The sequence below is a fragment of the Tamandua tetradactyla genome, chromosome 22 (assembly GCF_023851605.1).
Source record: "Tamandua tetradactyla isolate mTamTet1 chromosome 22, mTamTet1.pri, whole genome shotgun sequence".
Lineage (NCBI taxonomy): Eukaryota > Metazoa > Chordata > Mammalia > Pilosa > Myrmecophagidae > Tamandua > Tamandua tetradactyla.
Window position 1 is genome coordinate 16,274,862 of NC_135348.1, and position 19,195 is coordinate 16,294,056.

General features: G+C 40.3%; 2 protein-coding genes across 8 annotated transcripts in view; one reads left to right on the forward strand and one right to left on the reverse strand.

Moving 5' to 3' along the window:
* SH3D19 (SH3 domain containing 19) overlaps positions 1–19,195 on the forward strand; it is a 325,680-nt gene that overhangs the window by 178,579 nt on the left and 127,906 nt on the right. The gene's annotated exons all lie outside the window — the stretch shown is intronic.
* LOC143666241 (serine protease 33-like) lies at positions 1,858–5,812 on the reverse strand. Of its 2 annotated transcripts, XM_077139835.1 has the most exons (6): positions 5,546–5,812; positions 5,400–5,438; positions 5,087–5,246; positions 3,431–3,705; positions 2,496–2,662; positions 1,858–2,255 (listed from the first exon to the last, which is right to left on the reverse strand). In XM_077139835.1, the coding sequence occupies exons 1-6, from the start codon at positions 5,595–5,597 to the stop codon at positions 2,001–2,003; spliced, it is 948 nt and encodes a 315-aa protein (XP_076995950.1). In that variant the 5' UTR covers positions 5,598–5,812; the 3' UTR covers positions 1,858–2,000. The 2 variants fall into 2 exon arrangements, with proteins under 2 accessions (XP_076995950.1, XP_076995949.1); XM_077139834.1 differs by having other exon boundaries at positions 5,400–5,551.

Consider the following 19,195-nt stretch of genomic DNA (forward strand, 5'->3'; position numbering starts at 1 on the left):
GACGAGACTTAGAACCAGAACAAGTGGAGGGAGCTAATCTTCAAAAGCATTTCATTTACTAGAATGAAATATCCCTTCTTCACAAAAACTGGATACAAAAGCACTTCTCCATAATGAAATGTGTTTTTCTAAGTAAATTGAACTTTGTTTTCATCATACTCAAGGTTTTCATGTTTACCATCTCCTTTCTTAATACTACTTTTCTTTACTCAGCCCATTAAACTGTTGATTTTAAGTTTAAGCTTTCTTAGGTGTGATCTTTTCCTGATATGTTGCCTTCAGATCATGCCCAAGTCTTCAAGTTAGCTTATTACCAAAATTCATGGGGCATGCATTTACTGAAATGTTTTGGGCTTTTTGCAGGCGACTTATCTCATCTATCATGTGTGTATTTTACTTAAGTTTATGTTTTAGAGAATTCTAGTGGACAGGAGATGGGGCAGTGCTGTATAGTAAAAATGTTTCTCATTCCCTCCATTCTCAACAATGAACAGTTAATTTTCTGGTGCTAGTATATTAAGATGTTTAAGCTTCATCCAGTGGGTCTATTAAACAGCAAATTATGCCTTGATCTGGGAGTTGGTTCAGATGACTTGCAAGGTGCTTTTTAACTGTTTTATTATTCTGATTCTGAAAATTTATTTTATTTCCTTTTTGGATTTCTTGTCTCTAATATCTAGATTCAACATGGTATTAGCTAAGGTTCTCTAGAGAAACAGAATCAGCAGAAACTATCTGTAGATATAAAATTTATAAGTGTCTCACGTAACCATGGGAACGAAGAGTCCAAAATCCGCAAGGCAGGACGCAAAGCTGATGACTCTGATGAAGGGTCTGGACAAACTCCACAGGAAAGGCTCACAGGCCAAAGTAGGAAGAGAGAGTATCTCTTCTGAATCCTCCTTAAAGCCTTCCAGCGATTAGATTAAGCCAAAGACACTCCCCTTGGCTGATTACAAATACAATCAGCTATAGATGCAACCGTTGTGATCATGATTTAATTCTGTGAAATGTCCTCATAGCAACAGACAGGCCAGCACTTGCCCAACCAGACAAACGGGTACCACCCACCTGGCCAAGTTGACGCATGAATCTGACCATAACAGTCCACCCCTTGTCAACTTGGCAACTGTACACATCAACTTAAACCATGCTTAATTTCTAAATAGAAAACAATAAACAACACATTCTTTCCCTCACCTAGCAGTACTTATTTGTCCTGCATACAATTGGAAACACATTAAATCTCCCCAGAGTAGGGTGCAAGTCCTTGGGTAATATTCATTCTTAAACTTGATACCTTACAACTTAAATACTATAACATGAACAAAACAGCATTACAGTCCTTGTTTCTGTAACTGATCACATGATCACATGATCGTAGTTCATATTTATCACTACCTTCTTCCACTACCCATTCCATGTTCCCATCACCCTCAGCAAGCACTTCAGCTGGCCATGGTTCTTTGCCTGCTGGGGTGACTCAAACCTTCATTCCTGAAGTTTCAGAGCCATTGGTAGTTCAGCCTGGATTGGGTTGTTGCAGTTTTCCAGACTAGTTCCAAGTTGCATATCTCTCACTGACCAATGCAAGGACCGGACAACGCAAGGTCCAACCAACTAGTTAACTTCTCTGGACCCCAGCTTCTTCTATAGAGTATGGGGATTGGTCAAGCTGGGTAATGTCTAAATTCCTTCTAGCCCCAAAGTTCTGTGATTCTGTATTTTCCCAGGCTGTGTTTCTAGTTTCATCAAAATGATTATGAGAACTAAAAGTTAGAATCAACCAAACTTTATTCACACTGGGGATTTCGCTTTCCATGTTGACCTGGGGGAAAAAGGCAGGAAATCGGTTAGGCTTATGGGCGCCGCGGCTAGTAAAAACAGACTGCATCTGCTTGCTGAATCTTCAAAACTCTCCGTTCAAAATCCTCAACTTCTGGGTTTTTTCCCCTTTCTCCCTCATTCTCAGTTGTCACTTCATCCTGGCCACACTCACCTTAGCCTATTAGGATGGCCCCCAGGGGTATCAGAGGCAGAAGCATAACAGGAAGAAGCCTAAAAAGGCCAAGACTGGTAGTGGCAGAGAATGCAGTAGTTAAGGTGGCAGATTTCTCAATCCAAGATTTGTAGAAACTGATGTTTCTATATAGTCTAGGCTCATTGGTTTGAGTGCAGTTTGATTCCCAGCTCATCACTCCTGCCAGGACCCAGAAATCCTTGACTTGACACACCAGGGGATCTCCTCTGCTGCCCTAGGGGAGAGAGGAGAGTTGGTTAGGTGGTTTGCAGGACACCGGAAAGACAGTTGCGATTTTCCAAGGGTTTATGTAGGGCTGTGGAGTTAGGGCTATCTGTCCAGGTGGCTCTGAGTACACCAGGTGGCTCTGAGTACACCAGGTTTCTCCAAGTGTATGAGACGTGGAGAAAGAACATGTGGTAGAGAAGGGTAAAAAGGTAGGGCTCTGAAAGGCGCCTCAGGGATGGATTCTTACGATACAGGGATCCATCTGCTCCACTGGAAGCTTGGAGCAGATCATGTCTTCACTGATGATATACTTGACTCCATAAGGCAAGCTTTCATTCTGATAGTAGTCATTGCAGGTCTGAAGATCAATGAGGGGCACTCTCAGCTCCTTCATTGTATAAGATGGCTTGATATCTGTAGGGTTAAAAGAGGTTGAAGCTGCCTTGAAGAACTGGGATACAAATTTCAGCTATGGATACAGATTTTATGCCTCTGTTTTTCAGGGATTGCCTGGTTTTGACTATTGTGTTCCTGTTAGACAACATTCTGATTTTTTTGCTTGGGAAATAGCCTAAAGAGTCTGGTCCTGGCTCTGATCAAAGCTGAAGGCAGTTACTCCTACTCAAATGGCACAAATGACTAACTGAACAATCTTGTGATTCAGGGAAATCCAAAACAACAAATGATGTAGAATTACTGTTTGGCTCTGGGATGTATTTTTATTCTCACATAGAAATAAGGGGTAGATCTAATATGTTGAGAAAAATGAGACTGTCAACACAGAAATGAACTTGACTCTCATAGTCTGACTCAGGGACTTCTAAATGGCCTTACTTTGTGAGCACATCTTCATGTCTCACCTACCAATACGCATTCCATCCTGGTACAGAGAGAGAACTGTGTTACTTTTCAGACTAAGCAGAACTATCCTCTCTAAGTTTAATACCCTTTTCACTTTTAATGTTTTAGCATGATTTCTAAACAGAAGCAAAAGCAGGTATAAATAAGCAAAAAAAAATTTATCAGAAGAAATATGAAGGCATAGGGAAGGCACAGGATTAAGGAGAATTTGAAGTCTACAGTACCTACAGAGTAACTGCCTTGTGAATGCAACACATCTGGTGCTGGGGGGAAAGAATGTTAGTTGAGGAAATAGAGCTCAAAAAATCTACTTATCCTCACTTTTGTATCTCTCAGAATAGCCCCATCCAGTCACCCAGCAGGAGACGATGTTCTTCAGCTGGTCTGCAGATGAGGGGAGGCAGATGGGCAGGACGACGGGGCCAAAGGAAACTGGGTGGGCCAGTTTCACCATAGCAATGCTGCTGAATGTGTTTCTCTGTAAGTCTGGGTGAAGAATAATCCTGGACACTGGTATTGTAACCATTTTGGAGCTTGGGCGACCAACAACCTGAAGTGACCCCACCAGTACATCGTACTTTCTGACATCTTTAGAACTGAAAGGAAGAGAAACAGAATAGGTACCATGGATTTCTTATGACTCTGCCTTGGAGTGTCATAGCAGAGCCCAGTGTTCTGGAGTCTGTATCTTTCCTCTAGCTCTTCCTAAGGACTTGTTCCCTCATTAATTATTGAACAGCTCCTGAGGACAAAAATGAGACTGAGATAGACTTGAATTTGCCTTCATAGGCCTTATAGGTTACAGGGGAGGTTTTGGAGGAGTGGGTGTATGAGGGAAAACGAGGAGAGGGATGAGACAAGCAACAAACAAGCAAACAAGATTTAAAATTGTGATACATGTTTTGAAGAAAACAAACAAGATCTTAAGATAGAGAATTGAGGAAAGGGCAAGAGTCTTTGGATTTGGTGGTCAGTTAACCGAAGAGCTAACTTTTCAACTGTGTTCTCATAGAAGAAAGGAGACAGCGGTGCAAAGAGCCGTTAAAAAGAAACATTCTAAAAGACAGAATAGCATGTGCAAAGGCCCAAAGGATGAGAAAGAATTTGACTCCGGGAACTGAAAGAAAAGCTGGAATCGACTGGGACGAGGTTGGAAAAGTAGGCAGATAACCTGATAACTCATGGCATGTATGCCATAGTGAGACGTCTCGGTTTTATTCTAGATGCCTGGGTATCCAGTGGGAGAGTTGAAGGAACGAGTGATGTAACCTCATCTCTGTCTTTAAAAAAAAATCACTTTGTTGGGTGGCAGATGGACTAGAGGGATCAGAGTGAAAGGAGCAAAAGCTGTTATACTATTGCAGTGGTCTGGGGCAGCTACACTGGGGTCCTATTTTGGTAGCAGAACTGGCAGGACAGGTTTATACATTGGATGTGGAGGGTGAGGGAAGGGGAGGCAGCATATTTCTGGCCTGAGCAGCTGGTTATGTGGTTGAAGGAGATGGGGAAGACAGAAAGTAATACGTCTGGGCTAATGAGGATAATGGTGATGGTAAAATTAAAGTTCTGTTTTGGCAACATTAGCTTTGAGATGCCAGTGAGACATATTTGGGCTAAAGATAAAAATTTGATGTTATCAGCAAATATATAACATTTTAAACTCTAAGAATGGGTGAGTTCACCTAAGGAGAATAAAGCAGACTCAGGACTGAGCATCCAAAGAGTGGTGTGAAGTTATGGGCATGCTGGAGAAAGAGGGGTACTCCCTGGGGGGTAGAGGCTTGGCTGGGGGGGGGGGGTCTCTATTTTAGACACTCATTTCGTTGGAGGAGACTGTCATATTAGAAGTTGGCGAGTTGGAGAGTAGTTGCTTTGAATTGAGAGTTGTGGCAGGAATTATTTAGACCCACTTCGAAGGCAAGGCGTTCTGTCACCTGGGTCCCGCATAGTTCTCCCCTCGGCAAGGCCAGCACTCACTGGAAGCAGCTGGCCACCGTCAGCACCCACTGGTCTGAGATGAGGGTGCCTGCACACTCGTGAAGCGAGCCCTTCCGGATGCTGACTTGCCAGGGCCACTGCCCCACGCTGGCTTCCCTGCCCGAGGCGATGCCGGATGTGACTGCGGGTCGCCCACAGACTGTTGACAAAGAGGAGAAAGGCCTGTGGGACCCACCCCAGAACCCTGCCCCTCCGCCCGTCCCTTCCCTGTTCTGCCGTCCCAAACTGGTGTCCTTTCTCCTCCTGGGGACGGATTCTCCTCCCTTGGTTCTCCCAGGCTAGACAGTCTTACTTGTCTTCAAGAGATCCTCTGGCTCCTCCTCATGTGCGCCTGGAGAAAGAAGGCAGGATGTGGGGAGCAGCCGTGATGGCTCTGGGGGACCCACGCCCCGTGCCCTGCGAAGCCTGCCCTCTCCGCATCCCATCCCAGGGGCTCACCGGAGATCCCCAGGAGAAGGGACAGCAGGAAGGCCTGGCCACCAGGGCACATGTCTCTCTCCTCAGGGGTGGCACTTCTTGCTTCGGGGATTGCACCTCAAACAGGGGGGGTGGGGGTGGGGACAGCAGGAAAAGGGGGCAGGGCTGGCTCCTCCTCCCACACGGGTCCTGGGATTCGCTCCTCCCTCTCCTACGGTTTTCACGTCTGCGTCCGCCTGGGTCGGGGCAGATACTGAAGAGCCCGGACTTCAGAAGCCCCGCTGCAGACCAGAGGAGGAGCTTGCTCCTGGGGCGCCCCCTGCTGTGTGGGGAGACCAGGGTGTCTGGGCTGCCAGCCTGGGGGTGCCGCCGGGGATGGGAGGTGACAAGTGGGGCAGGTGGGGAGGGTGCTGGGAGGGGCAGGGCTCGCTCAGTGCCTGGTGAGGTGTGCGTGCATGCGCGTGTGCGTGCACACGAGTCCAGGCTCGCCGGCATTTTCTCCTCCATCTGCCCGTTCTGTTACCTGTCAGGGACCTACCTACCTTAGTTGCTCTCATCTAATTTCTCCCTGACTGAGGGTGAACCAACCCCAGCACCCCTGAGTTAGGATCTCAGAGCTGTGCAGACTAAGATGTAAAACTAAGTTACAGGGCAAGCAGAAGAAAATTTAAAAGAGGAAATAAGCCATTCCTGAGCTGTGATTTCTGCTTCTGTCTTTCCCTTTTTGCTTCCATTTGTACTTACTAGAATCTGTTCTTTGCCCTGTGTGCCGGTTTGAACCTGCGGTGAACCCCAGAAAAACATGTCCTTTAATCCTCATTCAATATTGCTGGGTGGGAGCATTTTGATTGTTTCCATGGAAAGGTGACCCACCCAGTTGTGGGTGGTAACTTCTGATTTGATGATTTCCATGGAGATGCGTCTCCACCCATCGAAGGTGGAGTTGCTTACTGGAATCCTTTAAAAGAAGAAACATTTTGGAGACAGTCCCTTTTGTAGAGCCACAAGAAAGCCGGCAGATGCCGCCATGTTGGCCGTGTGCCCTTCCAGCTGAGAGAGAAACATTGAACTTCATTGGCCTCCCTGAGGTATCTTTCCCTGGATGCCTTAAATTGGACATTTCTATAGACTTATTTTAATTGGGACATTTTCTTAGCCTTAGAACTGTAAACTAGCAACTTATTAAATTCCCCTTTTTAAAAGCCATTCTGTTTCTGGCATATTGCATTCCGGCAGCTAGCAAACTAGAACATCCTCCTTAGCCAGTGAATGTATTTGGGGCGTTAACTTGTGAACAAGGCATCGTACTAAGCGTGGAGCAGGCTGTGGAGAAACATGAACCATGGAGCTGCCATCAAGGGATTCACAGTCTAGTTGGAAGGAGGAAGAATGAAGAAATGACTCAGGAGTTTTTTTATTGATAATTTATATCCTGTTCATTAAAAAAATGAAAGGGTCGAGGGCTATGGAAGTTGATTGGCAGGGCCTTGTCTGTATGGCACATGCAGTTCAGCCTTCCTTTCCAGCTCCCATGGATAGTTTGAGAACTTAGTCAAGATACATAACCTAAGTGCCGAGTAAATGCTGGTCGCTGTTTTTAAGACCATGATGATGATGAAACAGTAATTGAGAGTCTTTAATATTCCAGACGCAGTGATTGGCACAGGGGAACATTATGAGTAAAATAAAAATGAATGAGTTTAAAAGTCCTGTAGAAAAGAGAGGAGATTATCCTTCTAAAAATCAAGGATGGGATTATTGAAAGTATTGCAATTAAGAGTTAATTTAATTTGAAGCTTTCTAGAGGTCAAGGCAAAGCAAAGCAAAACAAAACAAAAAAAACCCGCAAAAAACTAGGATGGACTATTTAGTTCACACTGTGTGATAATAGGAAGTATACTCTTTAGTCCAGAGATAAGTTTCTCCCCCTTGGCAATACATTCACTGAGTTTGTCACAATATTGTAAAAAGCAGATTGGTTAAACTAATTTGTAAGGGACTGGGAAATATTCCTGGCTTTTTACATTGTCTCAGTAAATTCTGATGCCTTCATTTTGAATCATGATTAAGCCATTTCTGTAAAGAGATAAACTAATTTAATTGAAGTATTTATATTTCTTATTACATGACTTGAAACGAAATTTGAACTTAGAGAAGAGGCCTCTTTTGCTCTTTCAAATACTGCTCTTTCCAGTCTTTTGCAGTAAGGTAGGCAGAGAACTGGGAGTGGTTTTCTGGAAGACAAGTAGAGAAAATGTTTTGAAGAGGACAGCGTGATGGACTGTCAAATGCTGTAGACCACTGAGAACTGACCCTTGGACTGAGCATTGTGGCAAGTGTTCAAGAGAGAATTAAAAGGGGAGGAATTGGAGTTAGCATATACAGACAATTCTTTTAAGTAGTTTTTCTGTAAAGGGAAGCAGAGTGGCAGCCAGTAAAAGAACCGGGTAGGACAATTTTGTTGTTGTTTTGTTTTAAAATGAGAGATGTTCCCTCATATTTTTGTGCTCATGGAGTTACTCAGTGAATAGGGGAAATTGATGATGCTGGAGAGAAAGTGGGAAAATTGCTCAAGTGGTGCCCTTGGGCAAACAGGAGACTGAATCTAACTCACCAACTCGGGGGTAAGGATGCTTGGCTTACAGACAGGGCATTTATATGGCAGGCATTGCAGCAAGTCACAGATGCCCGTGGGTAGAGATGATGTGGTGGAAGTTCTCTGCTGATTCTGCTTCCTCAGTGAAATAGAAAACAAATCATCCATTGAGAATGAGGTTGTCGGAGGTTTAAGGAGGAGTGAAACAGTCATCTAGAGTTTGGGAGAGAAATGCACTAGACAAGTACAGGCAGGCATGGAGAGAAATCCTAGAGTTAATAGTTACTGTTAAAATATTAATGGACCTGGCTCCCTCTTCTGCTGCTGCCTGCTAGGTATAATATATGATAATTTTTTTTTCTTTACGATGGTTGAAAAAATTTAAATAGTAGACAAGTATATTAAGTAAAAGAAAGTTTCCTACCTCATCCTCTCCACTTCTAGTTCCTCATGGATTGTTTTGTAGATATCATTCCAGATTTCTCTTCCTGCCCCTGCTTATATATACATATATGCATACACACATATATCTGTTTATTTACAGAAAAAAATGGAAATATTCTATATGTCATTTTATATGCAACTTGTTTTTCTCCTTAAAGTCTTCCATGCTAGTACACAACAACCTGATTCCTTTTTTAAAAAAACAGGTACATAAAAAAAGCAAACAAAAAAAAAAACAGCTGCATAACAACCCACAATACAGAAGTCATATCACTGTAAAAGCATGCCCGTGTTGATGGACATTTGGGTTTTCTTTATTTTGTGCTATTATGATAATGCTACAATACATATATTATTTTACATGTGTTTTTGTGCACTTGCTTTGACCTGAGAGATTCTTTGTGATGGAATTACTAAAGTTAAAAGAGTATATGTTTTAGGCTCTCATTTGTATTGCCAAATTGTCCTTCGAAAAGATGGTCCCGATTACAGTGATTGAGAGTGCACCTTTTCCCACATCTTCATTCATACAGGCTGTTTTTTATTTTTCTTTCCCTCCCTTTTGGCCAATCTGATAGGACTGTTTGGAGGAAACATTCTAACCAAAGCATAGTGCACTAATTTGGGACAAATAACTGAAATTGGGGAATAAGAAAAAGTAAGAGATAGTTCATTCTTATTTTTTATGTAGAGTATGGAATATGAATTCTTTTTAATTCTTGGCTGAACAGGAAGGGTCTTAACTAACTTAGAGGAAAGTGAGCGTATCAGAGGCAAGGATGGAGAGTGATGAAAGTCATCAAGATAGAAGAGGGCAGACCTGATTTCTTTTCTTTTGTTCATGAAAATTCTGTTTCATATCACCTTTTTATCTCAAGTCTGCAAAGATTTCAAGTTTTATGGTGAACCCTTATGAGGTCTTGAGTTCAGATTTTATCTGAGTTTAAATCTGAACTTCTGGCTACGAAATTAGAAATTTTCTATCAGTGGTCAGGTTTTTTGATCTTTAAACTTTTACTTTTGGGGGAATAGCACATATTTGGTATATAATAGTTTATTCTGGTAGTGCTTTTCATTTTCTCATGCTTATTTTATGTAGAATCTTAATATTTATGCTCTCCAGTTAAAAGTCACATCTCTTATTCATGATTTGCTAACACATTTTTTCCCAGAGAAACGTTTGAAAACAAGTCTTAGGTTTTGGATTACAAGAGGCATGTGTTCTTTTTCTTTTTATTTACGGAAGTATTTTTTAATATCGTGACTTTTATAAGCTATAATGAATATATACCTAGAAGGGGTATGTGTGTTTGTACAGACTAGGTGTTTCAAATACCTTTATTTTGAACTTATACTTGTTAGCACAGCAATTACACCCCTTGAGTGCTTAATAGTCAGGCGTTCATGTAAGTACACATCTGTTTAAAACTCAACAGTCTTGCAATATGCACTTAAATGTTTTGAGGCTCACTTTATATCTTTGAGGATAAGATGACAGAATAGGAGCAGATGGCCAACAAAGATATTGAGATAACAAAGGAGCAACATAATTTAGTTGCTTTAGTTCTGGAATTAAAAAATAAATTAAATCAGTATAAACACACTTCAAAAAAGTCTTGGGTGCATGTTTTCATTGTGGAGTTTTGTTTTGTTTTTGAAGGGTCTGCCAGGCAGGCAGAAGGGAGAGAGAGAGAAAGGGGTGGGGGCAATAGATACCCTCCTAGAGCTTGGCAAATTCAGATTGGAACCAAGTTCTGGTTCCAAAGTTCATACTTTTTCCTCTTTTCCACAAGTCTGTTTTCTGTTGACCTTTATAATTGGAAGAATTTTTCCTAATCTTAGATCCTAAATGCTACTGATTGGATTACATATGTTTGGACATGTAAAAATATTTTCTTGTTAAATTAAGATTAATGCTTATACTTAATGTTTCCTATTGTTTAGGAGAACTTTGAAGCAAGGATCAGAAATCAAATGACACTGATCCTTCCTAGTTAGAGAAATCTCTGTTCAGTGCTAAATAAAAAGTATTGGCTGGTCGTCTAATCAGCTGTGCTTAATTCTAAGCAGTAGATTCCTGGGCATTATGGGTAAAACACTTTGTTCAATTCATAAATAGCCAGACTTATCCAGACTCTCATTAGGAAAAATAGAAAGAGAAAAATAAAGGAAAAGAAAGCCATTTTAAAGTATCTTACAGACAGAAAATATGGTTAACACTAAGTTTTTTTAAAAAGGCAATTTCCAATATGTCTGAAGGTCAGTATTCTTAGGATCTTACTTTATATTTAGTTCTTCTTGCTTGCGTCAATGGGGCTGTTAAGAATACTTTTTTATAAAGTCTTGGTACTGCACATAGGAAAATGAGAACAGGCATCCTGTTTGATTTTTCCCAGAAGTAACCAGGTAGCTGTAATGAGCTATAAGAAAATTACATCACTTGTGCATAGCACCATATTAATTTCTTAAAGGTAAATAATCTTTGTTTTATATAATGTAATAACACTCTATGAAAATGTCCAAGATTTAACTCTACTATCTCATTCTATTCATACAAAACATAATGGAAGGGATTTCTGGGAAGGAGCCGCAGAATTCAGTCCTTCAACAAAAATACCTGTTAAACAGGCACTGTCTGTCTGAAACAACTATTTTGAAACTTCAGAGGCCAGAAAAAGACTGTACTGCATCCAGGGCAGAGCAAAAGGAAGAGGCTGATAAGTTGTGGTAAAGAACTTGAAATGGCTCACTCTGCACAGCAGTTACTGGTGCCGTCCCCACCCTCATGGCAGAGCACCATGGGGTCCAGTCTATACTAGCTACTGCTAACAGAAAGGGACATAAAAAACCCTCTTCCCCGAGAACAGGGATGAGCACGACCAATTTCTGATTAGCGTATTCTGATTGCTGAATTCTGGCTCTAAGGACAGCTATTGCTTTAACCCATGGACAAAGGCAGCAGCAGCCATTGTTTCAACCCTCCCCAGACAGGGGCAGAGACAGTGAGTTTTAAAGATGCAGAGTGTCCTCTCTGCAGGGGACAGTGAACCCAAGGGCTGCACTTGCTGAGCAGGCCTGGAAAGCTCTACTTTGGGGAGCCATTGGAGAAGTTTTTGGCACTCTTTGTGACCCTCTCCATAGAACACTTTAGAGCCAGTCTGTGCCTCCTTCGAGGGTCCCTGGCGCTGTTTTGGGGTGGGAAAGATTGAGTTGGGAAAATCCTCCCCAGGGTGACTCTCTGTGCTGTTTTGAAATGATGTATGCCCTCTAGAAGAGCCATGTTTTAATCAAAATCCCATTTCATAAAGGTAGAATAATCCCTACTCAATACTGTATGTTTGAATCTGTAATTAGATCATCTCCCTGGAGATGTAACCCAATCAAGGTGGTTGTTATGCTGGATTAGGGGAGATGTGTCTCCACCCATTTGAGTGAGTCTTGATTGGTTTACTGGAGTTCTATAAAAGAGAAAACATATTGGAGAATGGGAGACTCAGAGAGAGCAGAGCAGAACGACATAGCCACGAGAAGCAGAATTCACCAGCCAGTGACCTTTGGAGATGAAGAAGGAAAATGCCTCCCGGGGAACGTCATGAAACAGGAAGCCAGGAGAGAAAGCTAGCTGATGACGCTGTGTTCGCCATGTGCCCTTCCAGATGAGAGAGGAACTCTGACTGTGTTTACCATGTGCCCTTCCATTTGAGAGAGAAGCCCTGAACTTCATTGGCCTTCTTGAACCGAGGTGTCTTTCTCTGGATGCCTGTGATTGGACATTTCTATAGGCTTGTTTAATTGGGACATTTTCTCGGCCGTAAAACTATAAACTAGCAACTTGTTGAATTCCCCTTTTTAAAAAGCCATTCCATTCCTGGCATATTGCATTCTGGCAGCTAGCAAACTAGAACACCCTCCTACTAGAATCTTCCCTCCAGGTAAAAGCAGCCTAGGACAACAAAAGGAGTGTAAAAAACTATGGAGGTGAGCAATCTGGGACAAAGGCTTGCCAGCTTCACGTACCCAGGAGAGGGAAGTTTGTCCCCTGGGAAGCAGAGAGGACAATGAAACTCCTGTAACAAGGTAACTCCAAAACCACTAACAAGCAAAAGCCCAGGATATGACAGAGGACTTGTAAGGGAGGGAAAAAACCTGCACAGTGCATTCACCTTGGACAGACCTACCTGTTAGGAAGGCTGAACCTCAAGAAAATCTGTCTTATCACCCGCTGTTTACTGAACCAGGAAATAAACATCATAGGGAGTAAATCCCAGAAGCAACAGTTCAAAATATTAAAATATGCAATGTACAACAAAAGACTACAAGACAAACAAAGAAACAGGAAATGATGGTCCATCCAAAGGAAGAAGACAAAAATACAGAAAATACTAATGAAGAAGACAAGAATGTGGGCATACCAAACAATACTTTTTAAAAAAATGATCTTAAAAATGCTTAAGGAGAGGACGTAAAGTACAGTGAAAGAACTACAAGATATCAGGAAAACAACGAATGAACAATATGAGAGTTGAAACAGAAATTTTGAGAAGGAACCAAACGGAGTACAGGAGTTGAAGGCCACAGTAACTGAAATGAAAAATGTCCAGGAGGGTTTCAAGAGCAGAATGGAGCTGGCAGAAGAAAGAATCAGTGAACTTGAAGACACAACTCTTGAAATGAACCAGGCTGAGGAGCAGAAAGAAAGAAGACATGTTAAAAGTGAGAATAGCCTAAGATACCTCTGAGATACTATCAAATGCACCAATATATGCATTATGGGAGTCCCAGAAGAAAGAGAAAAGGGCAGAAAGAATAGACAAGAAATAATGACAGAGAACTTCCTAAATGTACTGAAAGATATGAATATGCACAGTGAAGAAACTCAAAAAACACCAAACAGGATAAACGTGAAGAAAAATATATTGATTACATTATCAGTATACTCTCACATATTGATTACACTATCAAATGTAGAAAACAAGGTAAGAGTTCTGAAAGCTACACAAGCAAAGGAACATGTTACATGCAAGGAATCCTGATCAGATCGAGTGTCAATTTCTTATCAGAAAGTGTGGAAGCAAGAAGGCAGTGGGATGAAATACTTAAAGTGCTGAAGGAAAACAATTGCCAGCCAAAAATTTTATATCTGACAAGGCTCTCTTTCATAAACAAGGAAGAGATAAAGACATTTTCAGATAATAGGTGAGAGATTACATCACCACTACCCTTGCCCTACAAACAATGCTAAAGGGAGTCCTTCAGATTGAAATGAAAAGATATTAGACCATGGTACAAAAAGCAAACATAAAGAAACAAAGACCTGTGATAAAGGAAACCACTTGGGTAAATAACTAAATGCCAGTGTTATTGTATTGGATATAATTCCTCTTCTTCCTACAGGTGTTAAAATGCAAATGCATAAAAAGTAATGATAAATCTTGGGTTTTGGACAGCAATGTACAAAGATGTAAGCGGAAATAATAAAGACAAATGGTAAGGGAACAGAGGAGTATAGGAAAAGTATATTGCATGTTATTGAAGTTAAATTGATATCAAACCAAATATAATTTTAACCTTACGATAACCATAAGGAAAACAGATGAAAAATATATCTGGATAGAAATGAGAAGGCACTTGTTTTGGTTTGCTAAAGCTTCTGGAATGCAATATACCAGAAATGCATTGAATTTTACAATGGGGATTTATTGACTTACAATTTACAGTTCTTAAGCCATGAAAATGTCCAGCTTAGGGCATCAACAGGACAATACCTGGACTATGGAGACAGGCTGCTGGCATCTGGGGCTCCTCTGTCACAGGGCAAGGGACATGGTGATGTCTGCTGGTCCTTCTCTCCTGATTTCATTGCTTCCAGCTTCTGGCTTCAGTGCTTCTTCTCTCAGCTTCTGTGGTTGTGTCCTTGTCTCTCAGCTTTTTCTGAGACGTCTCTGAGCTCTCTGGGCTTTTTCTGTATATCTTTTATTCTCTTATAAAGGACTTCAGTAAGGGAGTAAGACCCACCTTGAATGGAGTGGGACGCATCTCAATAGAAGTAACCTAATCAAAAGGTCCCACCTACAATAGGTCTGCACGCACAGGGATGGATTAAAAGAATGTGGTCTTTGCAAAGTCCCCTTGGGGGAATGGTGAGAAAGGGGGAAAATTCAGCTTCCCCAAGTGGAGAATTCTTAGTATTCTCACAAACAGGGGGACAACCAAACAATAGGCTGAGCCCCCAATCTTGGGGTGTGTTCATAAAAAAAAAAAAAAAGAAAAGGAACATGGTCTTTTCTAGGGTACATAACACCTTCAAATTTGCACAGCACTCGATATGCTACAACACAAGAAAGCAAATAAATATGAAAGTAGGCTTTAGTGGAAGTGAGGGACAAAAAAGGTGTAAGACTTACAAAGACTGGGTAGCAAAATGACAGAAGAAGGTCCATTTGTGAATCTTGCCAAATAACAATATTCCCTCACTTTTTCCCTAAAATGCAAATTAGTAGGAAAGCAAATTGGGTTGCACTCTTTAATTAAGATTTGAACAAAGTAGTTAGTATATCAGTGATGTTAAAGGCTTTATGGTAGAAACATCAGCAGCGGTACAGCTCATTAGATTCCACACAATAGAGATTGTTCATATTTACCTATCAGGCTTTGTTTTAGAGACAGCCACAGTCATTGGCACTTGTTAATTTCAGTATTGGAAACATGTTTTCTGCATGTATAAATTATTTTAAATGGACTGGTACAACTGAGAGGCTACCGTGGCACTGATGTGCATTAACATCTTTTTTTGTTGTTAAATTTTTATTGTGGTAACATATATACAACTCAGACTTCTCCATTGAAATCTCTTTCAAGTATACAATTCCATGGTGTAAATTACTTTCACAATGTTGTGCTACCATCACCAACATCTATTACCCCAGTTTTTCATCACCTCAAACAGAAACTCTGAACCCAGTAAGCAGTCACATTCCCTTCCCTTCGGGCCCCTGGTAACTTGTAATCTAGTATCCATCTCTATGACTGTACGTATTCTAGGTATTTCATATAAGCAAGATCACACAGTGTTCCTCTGTTTGTGCCTGACATGTCCCTCAATGTATCATCAAGATTCATCGATATTGTAGCACTTATCAAAACGATATTCCTTTGTACGGCTGAATAATATTCCATTGCGTGGATAGACCATATTTTACTTATCCATTTATCTTTTGATGGACACCTGGATTGCTTCTACCTTTTGGTGATTGTGGATAATGCTGCTATGAACATTGGTGTGTAAATATCTGTTGAGTCTACAGTGACATCTTGGGCTCTTTCAGAATATACATTTCACTTGGCATGTGCTTTACAGTCTCTGACTATAGCATGGCATAGCCGAGCTCTCTAAAAATGAACCTTGGATTTACATTTAATTCTCAGTTTTAGTCTATTGCTTTTTCTTATTTAAAGAACAGTTCTGGGGGAAAAAAAAAGTCATTCCTGTGATCCCTAGAAAGAAACAATTTGGAATCAAGTGTCAGCATCTTCCTTTCTTGACTTTGTTGCAAATTGTGTTTTCCTTGGGCTAACATGAATTTTTAGCATTCTTCCTAGATCCAAACAAGATTTTGAATAAGATTCCTAAAATCTTCAGAGTTCCTGAAGCTCATGTACTAGGGTGTCTTTGAACTACAGAAAACCGTGAACAAGTTCCATTTTACTGGAGCTGTAAACAGATTCTGGGACGTTGCAGTAAGCTATCCATGCTTGACCCTAGAGGTCAAATCAGCTTTTATTCCCTAGTTCTTCATTTCAGGGGCTGATAGCCATTTCATTAAGCCACAAAAAATCACTCAGCCTTCCTACCAATGCCTGCTAATATCTTTAACAAATGTACATACATACCACTTTGGGAACTAAATTTTAAGTGAGTTTTCAAAATCCACTGAGTTATATTCACTCTTGAAGAGGACACACTGTTTGGAGATATATTGCCTAGTCATTTCTTGTTTTAGCAAGGATTTGAAAATCTCTCTATAGTTTGTCTTCTTATTAGCAGCAATTCTAAAATTATGTTACTTAGTCTTCCCTAGACTTATATCAAAGAAAGGCGGTTTTCCTCAGTACTCAGGGGGGAAAGAAAAGAAATTAATAGAGCTTTTTTTCATGTTCATCCTTTCTCACAGGTGTCATGCTTTGACTTAGGAAATAGCCTTTGAAACATATGGTACAGATTTAGTATCTTATGCTTTGTTTCAGTCTTTCAAATTAATAATATTCATAATTATTATTGGTTATGAAGAACTTCTAGACACATTATCTTGCTTAATTTCTCTTCCATTTATAACAATTTCTGCCAGTAGGCAACATAATATAAATGCCTACAATAGTTGATGACTTCAGGTTGTCAGAGACATTCTTTTCTTTCCTTTCCAGAGACAGAAATCTCTTGTATTTACTCCCATGTTTATTTTGAGCATCTACTTCACAGGCTAATATAATTTCTCTCCCAGATCTTACTGGTATTTTTGGAGGAAGTAGAGAAAAAGGAAAAGACATTTCTTCTTCCATTTCATAATATAATGGCTTACATTTTTATTGATTATTTATTGTATTTTTTGTTTGATGGTAACAGAGTACCCGCTTAACTTAAGTAACCCGCTTAAGTGATTTTTTTCTTATAAATATTTGAACTCGCATTATTCAGGAAGTATACAAATTCTTGATTGCAGCTTTATTTATGCTAAATTGGTTCACATCATCAAAAATGGGGAGAGACAATCACTAGAAGGTCTGACTTCTTTACTATGCCATTTGTTTCTGGAGAAATGGAAGAAAATTTTGAGGATATTCTGTCTACATCTTTTTGCAACTTTCTAATAGAATTACCCTATGGAGTTATCAGTGTGTCTTTTACTTGGAGTTATTATTGGGAAGTTTCTTCTGCTTGTTCTGTTTCCCCGTTGAGTCATAGAGCTCATTTAGTTGTACTATCAATGCCACATCTATATTTAGCTTCTTTTCTGTATCTGCAGGGATTTTCTTACAGCATTTTATTGAAAGATCATTTATCTTTTTTATTTCCCATGTATCATGTTTAGAAGTTTTTAATCTTATTGCTCTGGTTAAATATAATCCCCTTTATTACTGAAGCCCTCATACCAGGGGTTTTACGTGTAGAATATTATCATTAATTCCTCAATCAACTGTTACTCCAGAGTATAAAGAATTGCATAAAGTCGTGTAAAACCTATCTTTCTAAATACACCTTCTCTTTCCCATTCCATTGAGTGTTCTCTTTTTACTGATTTATTAATAGAAATGTGATACTTCTATCTTCTTTCACTGTCTATTTAGAAAGACACAGCAGGTTGCGTGCTTCTGAAAAGATAACCTGAGCAAGGGGCCTCCTCTGCTCTTGTGACCCAGGGCAAGTTACCTAAATTCTGTGAACTTCAGATTTGGCATTTGTAAAATGGGAATAATTGCAGGGCAGTGAGGGTTAGAGTTGATGCACGTGCCATGCAGAACGGAAATCAATAGATGACAGCTCTAATTCCTTCCATTTCAATTTGGCATAGATCTGGTTGGTGAGTCCGTTGTGCAAATTCCTAAAATCTATTTCTTAAAGAACTGGAGATCCAATTCTAGAATGCTAATTGAAAATTTGAACTTCTAAAATTTGAATATACCAGAGTATATCAGTTAAAAATGTATTTATTTCATAGTTCCATTTGTGGGGTTTTAAAGGTAGTAAAGTGAACACCTCAGCGCCATTCACCCTATCACTCATTTAATCAGGGTTCTCTTTCTTAGCAACATTCTTTTTTGAGATATAATTCACATACCATATAATCCATCCATTTAAAGTATGATGAAGTTGTTTAGTATATTCACATGGTTGGGCAGTCATCACCACAATAAAATTTACAACATTTTTGTCACCTCCCCCCAAAATCCCATACCCTTTAACTGTACCTTTCTCCCCACCCCCATCTCTTCATCCCCTGCCTCCCAAGCAACCACTAAACTACCTTCTGTCTATAGATTTCTTTTCTGGACATTTCATATAAGTGAAATCATACAATATATAGCCTTTATAACTGGCTTCTTTTACCTTTTCTAATGTTTTCAGGGGTTATCCATGTTGCAACACTTACCAGTACTACATTCCTTTTCATTGCTGAATAATATTCCATTGTATGGCTCTACCACTTTATTTATCCATTCACCAAATGATAGACATTGGGTTTCTTTCAACCCTTTGGCTATTAATATTGGCATAAAATATCTGTTTGAGTCTCTGTTTTCCATTCTTTAGGGTATATACCTAGGAATGGAATTGTTTGGTCATATAGTAACTGGATGTTTAACTTTTTGAGGAACTGCCAGACTATCTTCCAAAGCAGGCTGTGCTGGCTTGAAAGGATTATGTGCCCGGGAAAAGCCATGTTTTAATCCTGATCCAACTTGTGGATCTTTTAATCCCTATTCAACACTGTAGATTGGAAGGTTGATTAGATTATCCCCACAGAGATGTGACGTGCCCATTTGTGGGTGTGACCTTTGATTAGAGAGAGATGTGACTCCACCCATTCCAAGTGAGACTTGATTAGTTTACTGGAATCCTTTAAAAGAAGAAACAG